The sequence below is a fragment of the Narcine bancroftii genome, chromosome 9 (genome assembly GCF_036971445.1).
Source record: "Narcine bancroftii isolate sNarBan1 chromosome 9, sNarBan1.hap1, whole genome shotgun sequence".
NCBI lineage: Eukaryota > Metazoa > Chordata > Chondrichthyes > Torpediniformes > Narcinidae > Narcine > Narcine bancroftii.
Window position 1 is genome coordinate 67,955,275 of NC_091477.1, and position 23,874 is coordinate 67,979,148.

Here is a 23,874-nt window from a genome sequence, read left to right on the forward strand (position 1 = left end):
CCAGGAAAGTAGTTACCCCTTGTGTAAATGAAATGGCTTTTATGTACAATTCCTGTCAGATACTGTTTACGTTGAAGCATTTAAGCTGCTTCGCATTCCATTGCTGTTGGCAGCTCACTAAGAGTGAGATAGTGCATTAGTAGTCATTGCTCTTGAATCAGATAACCTGTTTGTGTTCAAACTTCAACCCGGGCTGTACCAATGAAATGAGCCTGGAGTTCTGACCTCACTATAGAACTAAAAATGCTAGGCAGATGAATCTTCTGATCCAGTATGGACACTGCCACGGAAGAAGGCAACAGGAAACCACTTCAGTGCTTTTCCCCTTGTACAATCATGAACTCATCATCGACTACGGTCTCAGCTCAAAGAAGAAGAAGCCTTCATTGAAGGAGAACAGGGGAAGCAACAACTACAATTCGGAGGGTCAGGGATCGTGAGTGATGGAGAGACATGATCCCCCACGCCGAACGGCAAGGGACCTGAATGATATAAGTTGCAGCAAATGAGCAACTTTCAAACTGGATGGAACAAACCTCCCCAGTCACTGTGTTGATCATTCTTTATGTGTACTCATGTTGCAGATATTAATCTGCCTGCCAATCCTTCTACTGTTTTGAACTGTTCCTTGAAAAAAGGGAGCTTTTATGTAGGAAACGACCAATAGTTTCAGCCCTCACTGTGTTATTTTTGAAGTTTTGCTTCTCCTGCATTGTTACATAGCACATCAAAGGCCATTTAAAATTTAAAATTTTGAAATACAGCACAGTAACAGACTATTTCAGCACACGAATCAGTGTCTCCAAATTTACATCCAATTGGCCTACACCCTCCGTACATTTCAAATCGTGGGATTCTCATTTTCAGTAAGTCCCAATACTATTAAACATTTCAACCCTGTGGTTTGGGGTTAAATTAAAAGAATTTTCATTCACGTGGTTTGAATCTCATGAAGGGAAAATATGGTCAGCAGTTTCTGCTTAATTGTAAATCTAATTGACTTTTAGTTTCCTCACAATGCAGACTCCTCTTGGAGAATTAAACCCTTGGAGAAAGGGTTCATACATACATTCTCCAATTTATGTGAGCTGGCTGATCTCAAGCAAGACAGATTCAGCAAGATTATATCTCCCAGGTAAAAGAAATGATAAATTGCATGATGAAGAAATAAGGGACCGTCAACAAAAGCAAAACTGGTGTTGGTGAGACACACTTGCCATACTGTGTGCAGTTCTGGTCACCTAGCTACAGGAAGGACATCACTAAATTGGTAGGAGTGTGGAGGAGATTCACCAGGATGTTGCCATGACTGGAAGGGGTTGGGTTACAGGGAAAGGTTGGATAAACGGACATGGATAAAGTGAATGCTAACAGACCTTTTCACATGATTCTGGAACTAGAGTGCACAGGGTTTAAGAAGAAAGTGCAGTAAAACCCTGATAATCTGGTACATTCAAGATTTTGCTGGTGGAGGGACAGCAGATTTCCCCCACCATTGCAGGTCATTTCTATTAATATCTCAACACTCATAATTGTAAAATGGTACATTGTCCGACAATAATTTTTCTCCAATGAGTCTGGGCCACTGGGTACTGGGAACATGATAAATTGAACAGGAGTGTAGGAACCAGAGATCTGAGGCAAGGGAGCACAGAGTTTGGCCCCAGGTGAGAGGTAAGGAAGGCAACCACCATTATCTTGTGAGCCAGATGTTGAATCAAGATTTCTAAATAGTCGATAGTGCCATTATCAGGTGAAGTTGAAAAAGAAAATCAGTTGATGCTGGCATCAAGTGCAACACACAAGCGTGCTGGAGAAGCTCAAAGGACCCAGGCCCGAATCATTTATCACCCCCCTTTACTTCCTATGGATGCTGTGGGAGTTTCTCCAGCACATGTAAACTGCGCATTGTCAGAGTTTTGCTGTACAATGAGTCAAGTTGTGATCTATTTGTTGTTTGGTTTATAAAACACTCTTCAAACCACAGAAAATCTCAAACTGATTTAAATCTAATGAAAGGAATTTCACACCATTTTTAATGGGCCTACTGCTTACACAGTAGGGCTGTGCTGCAGGCATCTGGTTTTGTTTAATCTTTATTTTTTAGTAGAGTTACTTTGTGGGTTTGAACAGGGAAAGACACTCTCAGATAATAACATTTTGAACAGACTGCCTGGCACCTAATTCAAAGCTGTAAACAGTATTATTGTTCTCCATTGGATAACAATGGATGTTTACTCAGGAAGACATCTGTTCAAAGAGAAGGCCATCTGCTTATGACTTATGCTTCTGGGAAATATTTTCAAGTGTCTCACTCACATGACTTGCTTGATCAACACTGGTTTTGAGTTTCAATTTCCCAGAAGCATAAGTCATAAGCAGGCAAATCATGTGAGTGAGACACTTGAAAAAGCTACAGTAAGTTCATCAGAAAGTTATATGGAAAGACAGAATTGAGTGATTTTGGGAGAGATGATCACTTCTGCTGTTTCTTCTTGTCAGAGGAGAGCAGTGATATACTATGGCCATAGTAATGGTCATTTTTGATTGACCCTTGTCTAGGTAAAGGAAACAGGATCAGCTCTGTATTTGGATTGTGACCATTCAAATGGTAATTTCATTTAACCCTTGCCTGGATTCGCGCAAGTCACAAGTTTTGTAAACCCCTACACAAGGAAGAGGAAAGTTGTGACAAATCATTCGTATGAAAGAACATTTCTCTGGAAGCAACTCAACAAGAATTTGTGAGTTTTAGAAATCTGTTGAACCTACTTCATAATTGCTTCCGAACAACAGTTTAAAGGTTCTGAGTTTCAATCCAGGATTCTAAGACTGAATTTTGGATTTACTTTTCAGAATTGTGCCTAAGGTGTCATGGTTTGGGTAATCCACACACACACACACACACACACACACACACACACACACACACACACACACACACACACACACACACACACACACATATACACATATATATTTGCACATAGTTGGGGTTAAGTTTAGATTTAACCAAGATGTTATATTATTAATAGTTATTAATAAAAGTTGTTTTAAGACACCATTGTTTTGTTGAATTTCTATTGCTGCTGGTCTATGACGTAACAACTGCTTTATCCAATGCCCTGTAAAAATCCAAAAAGTAAATAGAAAATATTTCTAACTTCCCCTGCGCCTTATTATAGAATTTTAAAGTGTTACAGAGTGGAAATACTTATTATGACAAGAGAAAATGGACCAAAATTTTTGTGATTCACAAATAAAACTCTTCGGCGAGGCTGTCTATCAAAATATCCAAGGAATGGTTCCTCAAGCTTGCTTTGATTGTTCCATTATAGCACATAAAAATGTAACATACATAATATACTTCAACTTTTATCTGCCGTAAAGAGTCACCATGAGCATAAGGGAGTCCATTCAGAGATATTGAATATCCATGGGCTCGCCTCCAGCCCTCCTTCAGCCTCACCAGCTGCACAGATTCCAGTTCAAACCATTGGCTGCCTGAGACTCAGGTCAACACCTCCGAGACGATCAGGAAGCCTTCTGTGTCCAAGGCCCTTCAGGAGCCCTTCTTTTTTTGAATATTTTATTTAGAAAGATTCAAGAAAATATATACAAACAATATAAGACATTTTCTTATCACACAATATTATATACAGAGTCCACTATTCCCCCGCCCCCCCAGATATTAAATAAACCATAAAAGGCAAAGGATAAAACTAAAAATTAAAACACACGCCATCTGTGCCACAAGCTTAATTCACTCTCTTCTTTATTTATCTGTCAGGTTGGTTTGTATCTTAACTCATTTGTTAAGGTTGGGGGGGTATAGATCATATCTGTGCCCCTCCGTGCCTCGGGTACGGCTGCCACACTTTGATGAATGTGTCATATTTCTTCCTCAAGTTGTAAATAATCTTCTCCAGGGGAATGAAACACTGTGTTTCCGTTCTCCATTGTATAATACTCAGTTGAGAATTGGACTTCCACGCAACCGTGATACACTTCCTGGCTACCGCCAAAGCAATCTTCACAAATTGAATTTGGTGTTTGGATAATCTAAACTGTACTTCACTAATATCTTCCAGAAGGAACAATTCTGGGTCTTGTGGAAACTCCACATTTGTAATTTGTTTTCAGAATATCCCCTCGGTCTATCCAGAAGGATCTCACCTTCGTCCATAGCCAGGTGGAGTGGATAAAGCTTGCAGCTTCTACACCGCATCTGCAACCAGATCCAAAATTTCAGACCTTGATTTATGTAATCTTTGCGATGTGAGGTACAACTGATGCAGGAAATTGTACTGCACCAGTTCAGGAGCCCTTCTTGCCCTCAGCACCCTTTCAAATCCTAGTTCGAATAACTGGTTCCCATGAGCCACTGTCCAGCAGCCCGCAGCCTGCGCAGGTCTAGTGACTGCAAGTCGCCAACCACCCTCAGTCTGTGAGGGTCCTTCAGCTGTTGAGCCCCCTCACTGGTTCAATGTAGAGCTGTTTCCCAGGGTTCTCCTTCTCAATATGGCAGGTTTTCTCCCCATTTCTAGTGCCCTGTGCCAGTCCACTGCTCCCTTGGAGTCTGCAACCCCTTGTAGCATGCTGCCCAGCCTAGGTGCCACCTTCTTGGATATAGACCTCCATGGATGCAGGTTTTAATAAAAAAAGATCGTCAGGACTGCATGGAGTAAATGTGGCTGTGCTGTGGTTGGAAGGCCTGTCAGACTGTTGAATGCCTGAAAAATCTTCCATGAGCAGAGAAGGTCATCACAGAGAAGAGCCAGATGATAGGAGGGTTAACAGAATACAGTTTCACTCTAATTATAATTGTATAATGGTTGTTTCTTGTTTCTAGTTACACAAACAGGGTCGTTGGGAACGGACTTAAAGAACAAGCCAACAATCCAGAAATGAAAGTTCGAGGGCCAGACCCTATGGTGAAACAAGCCATCGACATGCTTTTATACATTAATAAGGTAAGAATTTACACCCACAACTGTCCATGACCATATTATATGTGAGGGTTAACCAGATGCAGTAGCAAAATCAGCTTGGAAAAATAAATGAGTTGAGTGGGACTCGTGGGTTTTGGATGCTGTGGAAATGGTTGCCTGGCAACATCTCTTCCTGCGGCAAATGGATACTCAATCCCAAAATATTGACTAACCATTTCTACCCATGGATGCCTCAAATGCATTGCTGGGGGTAGTGGTGGAGACTGGTACAATGAAGACTTTCAAAAGATAAGCACCTTGTGGGATTTCAGACTGTTGCTTCCTATGTTCTCACTAAGACCCAGAGGATAGGAGAGCAAACAAAATACATGCAAGAGAAATTGAAGGTTATGGGTGTGAGATAGGGCTGCTGTGGGGTAGGTCGGCACAATATTGTGGGCTTTTCTGTCTGATCTGCTGTATTCCTCCAGCAATATTTCGTCTGCTCAAGATTCCAGCACTGGCAGCTTTTCTGTTTCTCTACCCAGGAACACTATGTGCCTCCATGCTCACTCCAATTCCCTGTTGCTTTTTTGTTTCTTTGACTTTGAACTTTTTCCTTGCTTTGTGTCTCTAACCTCACTCTTACTTTATGTCTCTCTCTTTCCACCTTTCAAGTCATCTACAGATAACATTTACTTGTCGTTCATACCATGCTCGCATGGTAGGATGGCATAGCGTTTCTCCAGGATCACCCATATTTACATAGATATAAGATAGAAAAGAAGTCAACACATTCAAATATTAAGGTATTAAGACGTAGACACTGAAAGTCCAAGGTACACTATCCACATCTGTACTGGGAGTTCAGGAGCCTGATGGCTTGGGGGATAAAGCTGTTTCCCTCTCTGGAGGTAAGGACCTGAGTGCTTCATTATCTCCTGCCTGGTGGCAAAAGGGAGAACTGTTTATGTGTGGGATGTGTGGAGTCTTTCACAATGTTTATTGCTTTCCACCTACATCAAGTGTGGTAGATGACCTTCATGCTAGGAAGAGGTTCCCCAGTGGTCTTTTCCACTGATTTCACTCTCCTCTGCAGGGTTTTGCGGTCCAAGGTGGTACAGCTTCCAAACATTGCTCTCAATACATCCTCTGTAAAATGTAGTGGAAATGGAGGGTTGGAGATAGACTTTCCTCAGCCTTTACAGGAAATGGAGACGCTTCTGGGCTCTCTTGGGTATGGAGCTGGTGTTAAGGGACCAGGTGAGATTCTTCGCCAGGTGCGCTCCGAGTAAATTGATATTCTTGATGACCTCAATAGTAGGTCAATGGTCAGGGGAGCATGATCTCCCAGTGCTCTCCTGAAGTCGACAACCATTTCTTTTGTTTTTTTTTAAATATTCAGATACAGGTTGTTTTGAGCTCATGTGTCTCCCTCTTTCTTGGTGAGCTGTTCATCTCTGTATCTCTTTCAACTTCAAGTTTATTCTCATCTGATGGTACACATGCAACCGGACAAAACAGCTTCTCCAGACCATGGTGCATTCACAAAGACACACAATCTACTGTTCATAATGATCACATAAATATTTTAAATATAAATCAAAGGGGAGGCAGGGATAGCGTAGCGGTTAGTGCAATGCCTTTACAGCACCAGTGATCAGGACCAAGTTCGAATCCTGTGTTGGTTTGGGTTTGTAAGGGTTTGTACATTCTCCCCATGTCTGCATGGGTTTTCCCCAGGGGCTCCAGTTTCCTCCCACCATTCAAAGCGTACAAGAGAGGGGATGTAGGTTAATGGGGTGCACGGACGTGAGCCTGTTTAAATTTAAAATTTAAATGAAAAAATATTAAATTTTTTAAAAATTAAATTTAAAATAAATATATAGATATTCATAACTACAGTTCATAGTCTGTGGGAAGAAGCTATTCCCCAGGCCGGCAGTCCTGATGTTGATGCTCCTGTACCTGGTAATAGGTTGAAAACTGTAAACTGGATTGAAAGAGTCTTCTTTTTTGAATATTTTATTTTCAAAGACTCATACACATGCAAACAATACAAAACCTATTCTTGCTACGCAATATAATTTATAGAGTCCAGTATTCTTTCCCTCTCCTTCCCCTCATTCCCTCTTCCCTCAACTTATGCAAACACACAATAGCATAAGAAAAACAGCCAAGAACTGTCGGGATCCATGACCTTCCTCAAAGTTCAAGAACCCCGGTGTTAAATAAACTGTAAAGGAAAAAAGCTAAAAATTAAAACATCGTCTGTGCCACAACCCCAATCCACTTCATGGTAGGGTCTTCTTGAGTGTCATTTAGACAATGCTCCCATTAAATGTTATCTGTAGATGAAAGGAAGATTCCAGTGATCCTCTCTGCTGTTTCAATTATCCTCTTCTATAGACCTTTGCAATTCAGATTTATTGTCAGAGTACATACATGACATCACATACAACCTTGAGATTCTTTTTCCTGCAGGCGTGGCAGAAATAATGTAATCAGGACCAGACCGGGGTTTGAATCCAGTGCTGTTTATAAACAGTTTTCATGTTCTCCCCGTGTCTATGCGGGTTTTCTCTGGGGCTCTGGTTTCCTCCCACCGTTCAAAAACATACTATAGGTTAATGGGGTGTAAATTGGGCAGCACGGACTCGTGGGACAAAATGGCCTGTTAAGGTGCTGTATGGCTAAATTTAAATTTAAATTAAAAAAACAGCTGAGCCAAGATAATACACAGTTTTCTTTCTGCCATGATGAAAATATAGGATCCTTCACACTTCCCTGTTCCTTTGATAATTGATTTGTACCCAATGACCGTGGTAAACTTTATTTTGTGAGCTGTCCAGACAACACTGCAGACCGTAACAGGTAGTTCAAGAATGAAAAACCCAGCTTCCAATGAACCAAAAGTGCAGATATAAGGTTGCATCAAACAAAAGTGTGGAGTGCAATGTTGAAGAATAAAAGTTAAACAATGTAAGGTATCATAGAACACAGAACACTACAGCACAGTACAGGCCCTTCAGACCATAATGTTGCACTGAACTATGTAAACCTGCTCCACAGCAATCTAAATTTTCCCAACATCACACCCATTACCATATATAACCTATAACAATTACAGCACAGAAACTAGTTCAGCCCTTCTAGTCCATGCTGAACACCTTCTCCCACCTAGTCCCAAGGACCAGCACCCATCCCATAACCTTCCATACCCCTCTTGTCCATATACCTATCCAACTTTTCCTTAAATATTAAAAATCAAACCGCATCTACCACTTTGGCCAGAAGCTCATTCCACACTCCCACCACCCTCAGACTGAAGAAATTCCCCCTCATGTTTCCCCTACAATCTCAATCCTCTTGTTTGAATCTTCCACCACTCTCAATGGAAAAAAGCCTGTCCACATTTACTCTATCCGTCCCCCTAATATTTTTAAATATCTCTATCAAATCACTCCTCAATCATCTACATTCCTGGGAATAAAGTCTTTGCCTGTTTAACCTTTCCCTGTAACTCAAACCCTGAAACCCAGGCAATATTCTTGTAAATCTTCTCAACAACTCTCTCTCTATTCTGTTTATATCCTTCCTATAATTTGCCAACCAAAACTGTACACAATATTCCAAATATGGCCTTACCAATGCCTTGTACAACTTCAATGTGACAACCCAACTTTGATTTATGAAGCCAACATATCAAATCCTTTCTTCACCATCCTGTCTACATGTGACTCCACTTTCAGGGAATTATGTACCAGAATCCCTAAATCCTTTTGTTCTACTGCACTCCTCAACTGTCGACCATTTAACGTGCAGGACTTCTGCTGATTAGTCCTACTAATATGCAGCACCTCACACATCAGTATTAATCACAATCTGCCATCTTTAAGCTAACTCTTCTAACTGGCCTATATCCCACTGCAAGCTTTGAAAACCTTCCTCACTGTCCACAACACCACCAATCTTAGTATCATCTGCATGCTTACTTAATCAAATTTACCACCCTATCATCCAGATCATTAATATATATGACAAACAACAATGGACCCAGTACCGATCCCTGGGGCACTCCACTGGTCACCGGCCTCCAAGTTGACAAACAATTTCCCACCACTACTCTCTGCCATCTCCCATCCAACCATTGTTGAATCCATTTCACTACTTCATTTTTTTTACATTCATGTGCCTAAGTATTTTGAATGTCCCTATTGTACCAGCCTCCACCACCAACCCTGACAATGCATTCCAGGCACCCAACATTCTCTGTGTAAAAAAAAAGTACCTCTGACATCTTCCTAAATTTTCCTCCACTCACCTTAAACAGATGCCCCGTGGTATTTGCCCACCTGGAAAACTGTACCACCTGATACAGGGAGGTGGTAATTCAAAAGCTTTGCTGGTTCACCTGGAAATGGTGCCAATTATTCTCTGTTGTATCAAATGGAGGTGCAAATTCATGTTGATTGCCAGAACAGACTTCACGGCTGAACCTGCCCATCTTCAGCATGAGTGCGAGAGACAGGATAAAATCTGCTGGGAAGATCCGTGTTCAATCCTCCTTTCATGACTCCCATTCCTAACCACATTGGTCGGCCCTTCCCTCGCCTTCAAATCACATATTAAACGTTAATTTAATTTTTAACAAAGCAGCATGGTACCATGAAGCCCATGCTGCCTTATTAACCTACCAACCCTGTACATTATAAATTTAAATTTAGACATGCGGTACGGTAACAGGCCATTTTGGCCCACGAGTCTGTGCCACCCAACTTACACCAAATTATCCTACACCGACAGTATGTTTCAAACAGTGGGAGGAAACCGGAGCCCAGGGGAAAATCCACTCAGACATGGGGAGAACGTACAACCTCCTTACAGGCCACGCAGGATTTTAACCCCGGTCCCAGTCGCCGGTGCTGTAAAGACATTGTGCTAACTTCTACGCCAACTGTGCTGCCACATTTTGGAACGAGGGTGGAAACCAGAAAACCCAGGGAAAGACCCATGCAAGCCATAGGAAGAACGTAGAAACCCCTTACAGACAGCGCCGTATTCGAACCCGAGTCACTGGGGCTGTAACAACGTTGTGCAAACTGCTTGGCTAAACTGGCAATCTAACCTATGCCAACCTGGCTGAGGTCAGTGCAAGCAGCCTGTGATTAAATGCCAGGCAGTCCTGGTCTTGCCATAAGCTTAGGAGTAACGAATGCCATATAAGAGTAATTCTGCAGAAGTCGCTGACCGATCAAGAACGACATTGACTCTGGCGACACAAGAAACTGCAGATACCGCAATCCAGAGCAAAAACCCCCACTTAGTTGAAGGAACTGAGCAGCATTAGTGGAAGCAAGAGGATCATCGGTTTCAGTCAGATGCCTTCATCGTGACTCGGTAAAGAAGGATCTTGATGAAGAATTCTGACCCAAAACCTGGATCATTCCTTTTCTCCCTCTGATCCTGCCTGAGTGTGTTTCATCATTCAGTCTGCATCAACTCTTTATGGATAAAATCTGATTTCTCCTTCTTCTCTTCCACATTCTGCTTCTAGTCTTTATCCAGTCTCAAGTCTTAACCAGTTTCCACTTAATGGAATCTGTACTAACCGGCTTTCAAGGCAGTACATTCCTAATTCTAATGGCTTGTTGCATGAAACGCTTGCAATGGGCTTATTGTAAAACTCTTTTGATCACCACATCAGTCTTCGCTTTCTTCAAGCAACCAGCGTTTGTCAGCCATGATGGAAGGGAATGAATTCACCACATCACCCACGACCGCTGCATTTTCTGCATTACTCTTTGGCCATTTTGTGCTAATGAGCTCATGACTCAGGCACCACAGACTATGAATATTCAAATGTTCCCTTTGCTGAAAAAATGTGGAAGGCTTTGAAATTCTGTGTGATATCCATTGCCCCTTGGTTTGACATTTACATCGAACCAGTCCAGTCATGTTTGGCAAGCTGCTGTGATATCATTGCAGATACCGTAGCACTCTTTCTAACTAGCTTGTATTTTTGCAAGGGCAATCTCGATAATTCAGGCTATTTCAGGAAGGGAAATGGGTGGGCAAGGAGCATTCAAAGTAACTGTCCCTGCATGAGGCTGCAGAATGCAAGGATTTGCCTCGCGCCACCAATCAAATCCCTTTCTACTTAGCCCATTGTACCCAAACTCAAAAGAACTAAGCCTTCCCGTTCACTCTCATTGTACAGATTCCTAAAGAACCCAGCCCTCGCCATTCATTCATTGTCTTGAGTTTCAATGGACCAAGCCCCTTTCCATTCAGTCCTATTGTCCAGAATGGCAATGCATTGAACCCTTGTCATTGTGAACCATTGCAGTGGCTATGATACTGGATCAGTAAACCGGAGTTCAGATCTCACTCTGGCAAATTGTGAACCTAAAATTTAGACTGTACAAACATCAGGGAAGGTAATTTCAGGACATCCTGCCACAGGCCAATTCCATTGTTTGCAGACCTCCCTAGCGGCATGCTAATAGTCAGAGGGGCCCTTGAAGCCAGTCAGTAACTGGCAAGGCTTGCGCTCACTATCACTCAGTCTCCATGTCGTACAACAGGCACTGCACTGAAAGTGCTGGTGAGATTTTACAGATAAAAAGCCATGAGTGTTGTTCTGCATAGTGGAGAGAAATCAGAATCAGAATTTATCGTCGTGAACGAGTTGGTGTTTGCAGCAGCGTTATAGGGCAAATGTTCATATTACAACCATCTTACAACATTACTGTACATTAAAAAAAGTGCATGAAATGTAAGGCAGTGTCTTTGGTTCATTGATTATTCAGGAATCTGATGGCAGCAGGTAAGAACCTGTCCTTGTGCTGCTGAGTGTTCGTCTTTAGGCTCCTGTACCTCTTTTGCAATTGTAGCAGAGTCAAGAGGGCATGGCCTGGGTGGTGGGGGTTTTTGAGGATAGAGGTTGCTTTTATAAGACACTGCCTCATGTACATGTCCTCGATGAAGTGAAGACTGGTACCTGTGATGTCGCAGGCCGAGTTACAACCCTCTGGAGTTTGCTCTTGTCCTGAGAGTTGAGGCTTCCATACCAGGCAGTGATGCAACCAGCCAGAATGATGAAGAAGTTTACGAGAGTCTTCAGTGACATACCGAATCTCATCGGACACCTCACAAAGTACAGCCAATGGCAAGCCTTCTTTGTGATTCCATCAACATGGAGGCTCCAGGACAGATTCTTAGAGATGTTGACATCCAGGAATTTGAAGTTATTGACTCTCCACTACTAAGCCCTGGATGAGGACTGGGTCGTGTTCCCCTCACTTCCTCCTGAAGCCCACTATCATCTCCCTGGTTTTGTTGACATTGCGCGCAAGGGTGTTTTCGTTACCATTCAACGAGCTGATCTATTTCCCTCCTGGATGCTGCCTCATTGCTGTTTGTGACTCTGTCGACAACTGTGGTGTCATCAGCAAACTTGTAGATAGCATTGGAATTGTGCCTGGCTACACAGTCATGGCTGTATAATGAGTAGGGCAGTGGGCTAAGCATGCATCTCTGGGATGTGCGTGTTGATAAACAGTGAGGAGGAGACGTTGCTTCCAATTCATACTGATTGTGGTCTTCCAATGAGAAAGTCAAGGATCCAGTTGCAAAGTCAGAGACCTAGAGTTTGTAGCTTCTTGACCAGCACTGAGGGAATAATGGTATTGAAGGCCAAGCTGTAGTCTATGAAGAGCAGCCGTATGCAAGAGTTGCTGTTTTTTGAGCTGAGTGGAAAGCCAGCAATATTGCATCTGCTGTTGAGTGATGAATTGCAGTAGGTCCAGATCTTTGCTTAGATGTTAATTCTGGCCATTACCAGCCTCTCAAAGCATTTCATCACAGTAGAAGTCAGTGCTACTGGATGGTAGTCATTGATGCAGCTCACGCTGTCCTTCTTGGGGACCGGGATGATTGATGTCCTTTTGAAGCAGGTGGGAACCTCTTATTACAGCAGTGAGAGGTTGAAAATGTCCGTGAACACAGGGACAGGCAGCATCTGTGGATGTAGAGGGATGGTCAATATTTTGTGTCAAGACCTAGCATAAATCGTATAGTTCAAGTTGTTTTATTTCAGATCACAGAAATCTCTGAGGTTCCTCTGGTCACATTCTATATGATTTCTATTGGAACACTTCACCACTGAATTCAAGCCAAGTACCCAGTACACTAACCATAATATTTTATTTCGGATTTTCAACAACTCATGAAAATTCAGCATTCTTTTCCTACACCATACAATTTACAAAGTCCCTCCCCTCTCCCATCCCTTAAATTACACAAATACAAACACCACATAAATCCTGGTGAAATCAATGCCCCCTCGCCCCAAAGCAAGAGAACCCCAGGTGTTAAATAAAAATGGGTGGCGGCAAAAAAACACTGCGTCTGTGCCACATTCCCCAATTCACACTCTTATTTACTCACTGGGACGGATTGTTTCTTTTATTCATTTATTTTTTATTTGGGCGGGGGGAGTAGATTATATCTGTGCATCGATGCGCTTCATATAAGGTTGCCACACTTAAATGAATGTGTCGTATCTCTTTCTTAACCACAATATCAAGCTCCCATGTTTACCTGGAAGTCCTTATGGCCACAGTAACTCTCTCGTTCCTTTCTCTGAATTGAGATAAGGGATTTCATAGAACATAGAATATTACAGCATAGTGCGGGCCCCTGAGCTCACGATGTTGTACTGACCTATGTAAACCTACTCCACAACAATCTAATATTCCTTGACCTCACACCCATAATGGTCTATTTTCTTACATCAGTTTGTCCTTTCCATACCATACAGTTTAGCTATGGAGTAGCATAGAAGTAACCTCAATAAACCTGCCACTGAATTGATCTGTATTATTCATTACAATCTTTTTGAATAATGAATATAAATAGAATTGGACATTTCAGTTGTATTCAAAATAGACAAATGTTAGTCAAAAATTAATTAGAATTGGCCCCTGCCAACAACTCTAGCTGAATGAGTTTTGTATATTTTATTAATGTATTCATGATATAACATAAATATTTAGATTTGAGCAGTGGAACATAATCAGTTTGAAGGAGAGGTGAAGGAGAGCCTGCAAAATTTCAAAATCCAAATCTACAGCTATATTTTGTTTGAGGTCATAGAGCCTTAAAGCACAGAAACTGACACTTTTGGGCCCACGTTGATCATCGAATACCTATCTTCACTGAATCTCATTTACCCCCACTTGGTTCGTGGCCATTGAAATTCAACTGTTTCTTCAAATGCTTCTTCAATATTGTGAGTTAACTACCACCTCATGCACAGTATTGCAGAGCGTTAGTGACGAGTTAGTGTTGGTGACTGATGGCACTATTAATATTAGTGTTAGTGTCTAATAGTACCATTAGTATGAGTGACTAATTGCTCATTTTGCATTAGTATTGGTAACTAATTACACTTTTGTTGTTAGTCTTCGTAACTGGTGGTACTATTAATGTTATGTGTAATACAAATGGCACTATTAGTGGTAGAGCCTGTTACTAATAGCACTATTTAGTGACTAATGGAACCATTAATGGTGACTAATGACACTATTTGCTGCTATATTGGTGACTCATGGCACTATTTCAGAAGCGTCACTGAACCAGTGCAGGGTCCACATATACTGAAGAACCAAACTGTGTCAAAGTAAGTCAGTGATTGGTCTAACTATGATTATCATAGTCTGCCATGGTTTGGAATCAGAGTGGGTGCCTTAATTTTTGAAAGGGTTTTGGCAATAATGGAAAAAGCGAAAAATTCGAACAATCTCTAAGTGAAGCAATGTGACTCATGCCAACTTCTGGCAATTCCTGAGTTTGGTCACATAATTTTGTTGACAGTTCAAAATTAGGGAGGTTTTGTACTGTCAGAGGCTCCAGCTTCCAGATAAGCTGGGATCCCATCTGCCCTCTCGTATCTCCTGTGCTGGTACTCAAGAAAGGCAGTTGAATTATCCTGGCCATTCAATGACCAATATTGCAATGACCGGTTATACCATCCTTGAGGGAATTTGTTCAAATGCCGATTCTATTTTGGACACTTAAAGAAAGATTCTACATCAAATCCATACCTTTGGCTGAAATTGTTTTGGAAGATGTGCAATTAATTCAAGTTCTTTTGAATAGAGCACAGAGTTAAATACCAGCGATCTTCCAGCATTGAATTCAAATACCCATTCCTTCTTTGTGCATTCCTTCTCATCTAGTGTGAATTCACTCCAACCTTCCAAATGCCATTAAGGATCACAGACATGCAATGGTGGCTGCAATCCCAAGCAGGTTTATTTTCCTCCGTTCAGTCCACTGCAGAACTGCCCTGTTTAAGTCTGACTAAAACCAATGTCTCAGGCCTTTGGGTCAGAACAGTATCAGTTCCTTTTTTTAAAAAATATTTTACTTATAAATTTTAAACCTCAATAATAGTTACATTACATTCAATTTTAGAAATTGTTTCAAAAAATTTTACATGTGGTGTACATCATCCTAAACCACCCTCCCATCCCTCCACCCCTAAAAAAAAAGAAAATGCCAAGAAAATAAAACATTTAAACAATAAGGTCTATCGGAGGTTACCAAGGAGTGAGGGTTCAGAGAATCAATCATAGACACAAACCAATTTTTTGTAAATATGGGCTCCATATTTTCCAGACAACATGATAATTATCTTGCAGATTATAAGTAATTTTCTCTAGCAGTTTTCAACTGCGAAGCTCTGCGCACCATCTTTCCGTACCTAAATCTATTTCTGACTTCCATGATATTGCTAAACATTTCTTAGAAACTGCTAAAGCAATTAACACAAATTCAATTTGATAAATATTTAATTTTAATTTTGGCCTTATAGCCTTAATATTACTCAATAAAAATGACCGGGTGTCTTGGGTAAACTTATACCTCTCATTTTGTTCGTTTTAGATTGGTCACAGTGTTTGAGCTACCGAAAGAAAATAGACACACACACCGAGAGCAGTTCAGTTTATACAAATGTTTATTAGAAATTCAAAAGCTGATTTCAAACTACAATATGCAAGCCCTTCCCAATTATACTTATCAACGCTTGGACTGGTCCCAACTGCCGAAGCGAGGCAACGACTGCACACTTGTAGTAGGTTGTCAGGGCATTGGTAGCAGCTTCTCCACCTCCCCCGACCAGGACGTTGGCTGGACTTTAGAAGTTCTTCTTCTTGCTGAGAGATGTTGCCACCTCTCGGAGAGTCTCAAACTTCAGCAGCAGGACCATGGCTTATATTACCCAGAAACTGCTTACCCAAGCACCTATTCCCAGCACATCAAGAAAGATAAGCAAGCAAGCTAGCATGCGAGGCTTCTATCGAATAACATAATTTTCAGCTTATCACTTTGAATACAATGGTTTATTTTGCATCAAGGCTAGGCCTCTGACAGTCTGTGACCAAAACAAGCAGGAAGATTAAATGTTCTTGGTACACAGATGTTCTTTCGTCAGATAACAGCATCTCTGGCCCCTCGGTGGAATTTAGCTTATGTCTGCTGATTCTAAAACACAAGCAGGTTCTCAGCCTTGCAGAAGCAAAGCCTGCAAAAGTAAGAAACACCATTAGAATCTTCCATTATACTGAGTCCTGTGGGAATTTGACCCCTGTGATTCATTCCAAAAAATTACCTACCCCTAACCAAAATTGTCTAACTTCAGGACATTGCCAAGTTGACTGCAAAAAAGTTCCAATCTCAGATCTACACCTAAAACATAAATCTGATATGGTGGGATATAATCTATTTAATTTTTTGTGGAGTCAGATATAATTGATGTAAAAATTATATTATACTAACCTATATTTGACATTTATGTTTAGTCATGTGAATTAGAATTACTGATTTATAACACTACTGTAAATAAATTTATTTCAGTAATATTTAATTTAAACTAAAAGAAAGAAAGATTTATATAAATCAAAATTACGATGGGAGAAAGATTTAAATATACAAATCCAAGAGGAAATATGGTCAAAATTGTGTCAAGAGTGTGTTACATATACATTTAATGCTATATATCAAATGGTTCAATATAATTTTCTTCTTCAGTTTTATTATACTCCACATAAATTGAATGGACTTAATTCTAATTATCCCAATGTGTTTTTGATGAAACAAAGAAATAGGGTCCTTTTTACATTCAGTATGGTCCTGTATGAAAGTGGAACCATTTTGGAAAGATTTGAAGGTATTGTTAGGATTTATTATTAAGATACAGATATAAGAATATTTTTACTTGGGAATATAAATGAAGAAGATATAAAAATTGAAATTGGATAAATATCAAGAATTTTTTTTAAATATAGCAGTTGCGACTGCAAAGAAATATATAGCAGTAACGTGGAAAACTAAGAATTTGGTAAAAATAGACAGATGGCATATTGAAATGCAAAATTGTATACCTTTAGAAAAAATTACATATAGTTTAAGGAATCAAATTGAAAACTTCTATAAAATTTGAGAACCATATATGGATTTTATGAATAAAAATCCATCCACATCCTCCACTTTGCCCACCCCTCCCAGTTAGTAATTATAAAAAATAGTCAAAGAATACTAGATATGTTAGTGATGAGGAAGTAGGTGTTGCTTTCTTTTTCTTTTGGGGCAGGGGGTTGGGGAGAAATTTTAAAATTTATTGTATCATTCTGTATGGTTTATTAAGTTGCTATATTATTGAATTTATACTTTGTACTGATATAAATGATAAATACATTTTTCATTAAAAAAGTAATGTATAATTTACTTCAAATTAAGGCCCTCAAAATTGGGAAACAGCATCAGTTCCTTGACGCTGAAGCATTTGGAAATGTTGTCTTGGTCACGGGTGTTAGATAGATTTTTACATAGTCGGGGAATTGACCGATATGGGGAAAGAGTGGAGATAAGCCTATCATCTAATCAGCCATTAGCTCATTGAAAGGCGGAGCAGGCTTGACGGGCCGGATTTGGTGCCGGACATTTAGGCCCACCACCCCACTCACTGTCCGTTGGCCACCTCTGTCCAGCCGCACTGTCTAAAACGCTGGCATTGCAGAAACTCCCTCCCCCAAGGAAACCACTTCCCTGGCAAACAAAGGCTTTTCATAACTTATAGCGATATATTTAAATTATTAAAAATGGTCGGGGAACAATTGGCCTTTGGTAAATCATAACAATATATGTATTTATTTTAAGTTTAATTACATATAATGGAATATAGAATTAATTGAATTTTAAAATATTTAAAAAATTAAAAACACTCGTTTAAAAGCAATCCAGCTGTTGCAAATAGATTCTTGTTCTGCACATCCGGCGCAACTCACTGCAACCACTGTGACTAGAACCACTGTCACTGTTCTCTCTCTGCAGTGTTGTTCACACAGCATTTGACAAGAAATTGCGATAAAATGATGGAAAGTAAAACCTTCTATTAACCAAACAGAGCCATCCATAGTCACAACCCTCAGTACCAGTGATAGGGCATTATTAACAAGAAACTAGCATACACGGACATAGAATTAATATCCTGCTGTGGCATCACGCCATTAGGCAGGTGAACCGGCCCCGCATGTCACGCCTGCAGTGGGGCAGCTGGCCAAAATAGCGCCATCGGGGGTTTCTCCCTGACCTCGGCACCAAGCTCAGAAGCCCACGCTCTGCGGCCCACGTGATTCCCTGGCAACGTCAGGACCCCCATCGTGGTTCTCAGCCAGGTCCAGGCTGGGAGCATAACACCAGTCAGGTAGACCTCAATAAACCTGTTTTGCTCATTGAACTCAACCCATTTAGTTGTGGAGTTATTCAGTAAGCAGAGTAGCTGCCGTTACATTGGTGACTTCGACAGGTTCAAACGCCTTTGAACCTGATATGAAAAACTCTTTGATCAACGCTATAGCCATCAAGCTTCCTGACTTCTGGGTCCAGAAGCCTGAGACCTGGTTCAGCCATGCAGAGGCTCAGTTTCACCTATGCCAGATTTCATCAGATACGACCAAGTTTTATCATGTGGTCGCTGACCTGGACCAGACCACCGCCAAACGAGTGCTGCAACTCGTTCAGCACCCACCAGTGGAGATAAGTATGGAACCATCAAGCAGGTGCTCAACGGCTCCTTCGGCCTCTCCAGGCGCCAGCGTGCCACTCGTCGCTTTGGGAGACAGAACTCCAATCGCGTTGATGGGTGAGATGCTCGTGCTCATGGGCAATCACACCAACTGCTCACTCTTCGAGCGCATCTTCCTTGATCATATGCCCGATGACATCCGGTCATTACTGTCCCAGGAAAGCTTAGACAACCCTAGGAAGGTTGCTCAAAAGGCTCTGAAGCTATGGCTTGAACGATTCCCGGAGGGCTCAGCAGTCAATCAAGTTATGAGTCCCGACCATGACCAGGCCAAGCCTTCCTCTAGCGCTGCGGAGGAACACTTGGCCCTTGCAGGGGCCTCAAAGAGCAGAGCTAGAAGCAAGCCATCCACTTTAGGCCTCGGCTTCTTCTACCAGCACTGGGGAGCCAATGCTCGGAAGAGTCGTCACCCCTGCTCGTTCCAGGGAAACGAGTAGGCCGGCTGCTGTTAATGGCTGCGGCGGCTGGCCAAGAACACAGCCTTCTCTACCTGTGGGATGTAATCAGCGGCCAATGCTTCCTCATCGACACCGGGGCCCAGATCAACGTCATCGAGTCCAAGAATGGGCCTCGAGGACCTCCACTCCGTGCAGCCAATTCGACGGAGATCTGAATATATAATAACAAGACCGTCCACTTTCAGATCGGCCAACATAGGTTCTTGTGGAGGTTCACCGTTTCGACCCTCCCAACTTCCATTCTGGCTGTCGACTTCCTCCTCGCCCATGGACTCCTGGTTGAGCCCCGAGGTAGGCAACTTGTCAATGCTTGTACCTTCCAATCTGTTTGCCTCAACACCTCGCGCACAGAGCAGCCGCAGATGGCCACAGTCAGTGCACCCAAGGATGAGTTTCAGTGCATCGTGGACAAGTTCCCGTCCCTCCTCAAGCTGCAGCTCTCCATCGCCTCACCTCGCCACGGGGTGTTTCATTATATCCCCACCCAAGGTACACTGGCTCCTGCTCCAGATAGCGTAAGAGGAGTTCTCACATCTGCAGAAACTGGGGATCATTCGACGCTTCAACAGTCCTTGGGCCTCTTGTGGCCTGCACCCCTGCGAAAATTATCGACGGCTTAATGATGTGACAGTACCTAACCATCACCCCATCTCTCACATCAAGACTTTACAGCCAACCTGCATGGCATGAGGGTGTTCTACAAGGTCGATCTGGTATCATCAAATCTCTGTCCACCCCGAGGGCATCCCCAAAACGGCCATCATCACCCCCTTCAGCTTGTTCAAATTTCTACGCATGCCTTTCGGGCTCAAGAATCCTGTCCAGACCTTCCAGGACCTCATGGATATGGTGGGCAGGGATTTGAATTTCGTGTTCATTTATCTGGATGACATTCTTGTCGCCAGCAGAGACTGGGCAGAACACAAGTTTCACCTGCGCACCCTCTTCTCCTGACTGACCATCTTCAGCCTAATGATCAACCCGGCCAAATCCCATTTCGGGAAAGAGTCCATGAAGTTCCTGGGCCATACCATCACGGCCGAAGGAGCTACACCAGCTGCTATGAAGGTTGCTGCAATCAGAGAATTTCCATGCCTGGACAACCTCAAGGGGCTACAAGAGTTCACGGATATGGTCATCTTCTATAACCGGTTCATTCCAGGCACTGCACGCATCATACAGCTGCTCTTTGCCCTCATCGCAGCCAAAGACAAGACACTCGCCTGGACTCCAGAGGTCAACAGGGCATTTGAAGCCACAAAAGTTGCCCTCGCGAAGGCCACCCTGCTCGTCCACCCATGCACTGACTTTCATATGGTTCTCTCCGTTGATGCCTCTGCCACCACCGTCGGTGTCGTCCTGGAGCAGCAAGTTAACGGACAATGGAAACCACTGGCATTCTTTAGCCGACTTCTTCATCTGCCAGAGCGCAAGTATAGTGCTTTCGACTGTGAATTGCTAGGCATGTACCTTGCTCTGCGTCATTTTCGCTATTTCTTGGAGGGGAGGCCTTTCACCATTTTTATCGACCACAAACTATGGTCTAGTGATCCCTGGTCGGCCCGCCAACAGCGTCACCTGTCCTTTGTGTTGGAGTTCACCACCGACATTCAGCACAAGGCGGGGAAAGACAACATGGTCGCCGATGCGCTCTCCTGACCAGCCATTTGCTTGCTGACACCCAGCCTAGACTATGACCAGCTTGCCCGGGATCAGAAGTCCGATGAGGAGACGCAGGCCTTCAGGACTGCCATCACTGGCCTGCGGTTTCAGGACCTCCTAACTCCTCCCGGTGATGATACCGTCCTGTACGATGTCTCCATGAGCAGCCCGCAACCAGTGGTTCCCCAGCAGTGGTGCAGGCAAGTCTTCCACAATATCCACGACCTTTCCCATCCTTCCATCAAGTCCATGGTTTGTTTGGTAGCAGAACGCTTCATCTGGCACAGGCTTCGAAAGCAGATTGCGGACTGGGCCAGAACCTGCACCCATTGCCAGCTTTTCAAGGTACATAGGCACACCAGAGCACCTATGCAGGATTTTGAAGATGTCCGAGAATGGTTCAGCCACATACATGAGGACATTGTCGGCCTCTTACCCGTTTCCCAAGGTAACCATTACCTTTTCATGGTGGTAGACTGCGCCACTCGTTGGCCCGAGGCAATCCCGACGCCAGATGCCTCCACGGATTCCTGCTCCCGAGCACATTTGACTGGTTGGGTTGCCCAGTTTGGCGTCCCGACCCACCTCACCAGTGACTGTGGCGTGCAGTTCACCTCTGCGTTCTGGGCACAGCTTGCCAACAGACTGGGAATCGAGCTGCATCACACAACGACCTATCACCCACAGGCCAATGGACTGGTCGAGCAATTGCACCACCACCTTAAGTCAGCACTTATGGCCTGCCACACTGACCCTGACTGTGTGGATGAGCTGCCTTAGGTACTTCTGGGCATCCGCTTGACACCCAAAGAAGACCTGCAGGTGTTATTGGCCGAGCTGGTCTACGGTGCACTGCTAGCCCTGCTCAGTGAGTTTATTAATGCACCTCACAACCCGCAACAGTCATGGCACGTTTACTTCCCCCCCTCTGGGCCCAGTTGGAGTCCTTCACACCCCCACCATCACCCAGACACTGTACACGGGCCTCTTATGACCACATTAGGCTGTATTCCGCATATGTTTTTATCAGGCGAGGCCCTTTCACAGCACCCCTTCAAACACCGTATGAAGGGCTGTACAGAGTCATCCAACGTTCAGGATCCACCTTCACACTGGACATCGGTGGTATGGACAGATTAAAGCCAGCACATCTTGACCCCCAACGAGCCAGTGGTCACGGCTCAACCCAAGAAGCGAGGCCGCCTGGCAAAAAAGGACATTCGAGCCGGTTCTGGGGGGGGGCTATATGGTGGCATGCGAATTAGACAGGTGAACCGGCCCCGCATGCCACACCCTCGGTGGGGCACCCAGCCAAAATGGCACCGCCAGGGGTTTCTCACCGACCTCAGCACCAGGCTCAGAAACCCGTGTTCTGCGGCCCACGTGATGCCCCGGTGACGTCAGGGCCCCCGGCGCAGTTCTCAGCCAGGTCCAGGCTGGGAGCATAAGACCAGCCAAGCAGACCTCAATAAATGAGTTTTGCTCACTGAACTCAACCCATTTGGTTGTGGAGTTATTCAGTTAGCAGAGTAGCCGCCGCTACACTGCAATAGATTATTAATGATAACTACAGTTAGATCTGCTCCTGCCATTGCCACCAGGGGAATGGTTCCCTGGAGGTAGGGAGTTTCTGAAATGCTGATGTTCAGCAATGCTGCAATGCCAGGCGTTGCCAGGCCAGTGCCAAACTATGGGCACCAAAACGTCCAAAGGGCTACAAAAGCCTTTTTTCCACCAAAATGTCCAATTCTATACTCCTTCTCCTATTTCTTATGCTATTCTTTTCTTCAATAAGCTTTCACTCTTCCCTTCCCAAACAGGTTTTCCATCCAAATTGCACTAACTGCTATACAAACTGTGCTACCCTTATAAAATTTTTTAGACATTCAATAGGCCCTTCCAGCCTATGAGCCTGCATTACCAAAATCTACTAATTAACTTACAACCCCGATACATTTTTGATGGGTGGGAGGAAACTGGAGCACCCAGAGGAAACCCACGCAGACAGAGAGAACGTACAAACTCCTTACAGACAGCACCAGATTTCAACCTGGATCATTGGTGCTGTAATAGCATTGCGCGAACAGAACAAAACATGAAGGCATTCAACAGATCAGACTACATATGGAGAGTGAAGCTCTGAGACTGCAGAGGTTCAGGAACGGGACTACTGGTCGGAAACCCTAGATATTAGTCCAATGACGAAAGTCGAAATCCAAGTACAACCAAAGTAACATCATCAACACACAGGTTGCAGAGTTTCATGAAGGCGACTTACTCAAGGCCTCCCATTTAGGCCATAGGTCCCAATGCCATTCGACAACTTCAGGGTATTGGGAGGAGGGGTCGAGGAGGCGCAATGGAAAGTGGGCAGCAGAGTCCAGGGGCTTGTGTTTGGCATGCACAGGACCTGGCCACTGGACCACAGGTGGAAACAACGGGAACAGGTAGCAGCTGTTGGAGTAGGAGGAGGAGATACAGGATCTCAGAAAAGGAAGAGTTATCTCTTCATTCTCCTTCTGTAGATGCTGCCTGGCTTGCAGCACTTTTCCAGCATTTCTCTGCTTTTATCTTGGGTTTCCAGCAACTGCAGCATTTCTTTTTAATATTCAAACCTCAGCTTTGAAAATGGAAGTTGTTGGTGACCCACGATCTGCTTCAGGAGAAG

The 23,874-nt window shown here is 43.3% G+C and overlaps 1 protein-coding gene across 3 annotated transcripts in view; it reads left to right on the plus strand.

Moving 5' to 3' along the window:
• The window catches only part of LOC138742229 (glypican-5-like), a 641,419-nt gene that overhangs the window by 391,863 nt on the left and 225,682 nt on the right, over window positions 1-23,874 (plus strand). For all 3 annotated transcript variants that reach the window (XM_069896343.1, XM_069896341.1, XM_069896342.1), the window contains one exon: window positions 4,853-4,973. In XM_069896343.1, coding sequence (XP_069752444.1) covers window positions 4,853-4,973 — 121 coding nt within the window. The remainder of the gene's footprint in view (window positions 1-4,852; window positions 4,974-23,874) is intronic.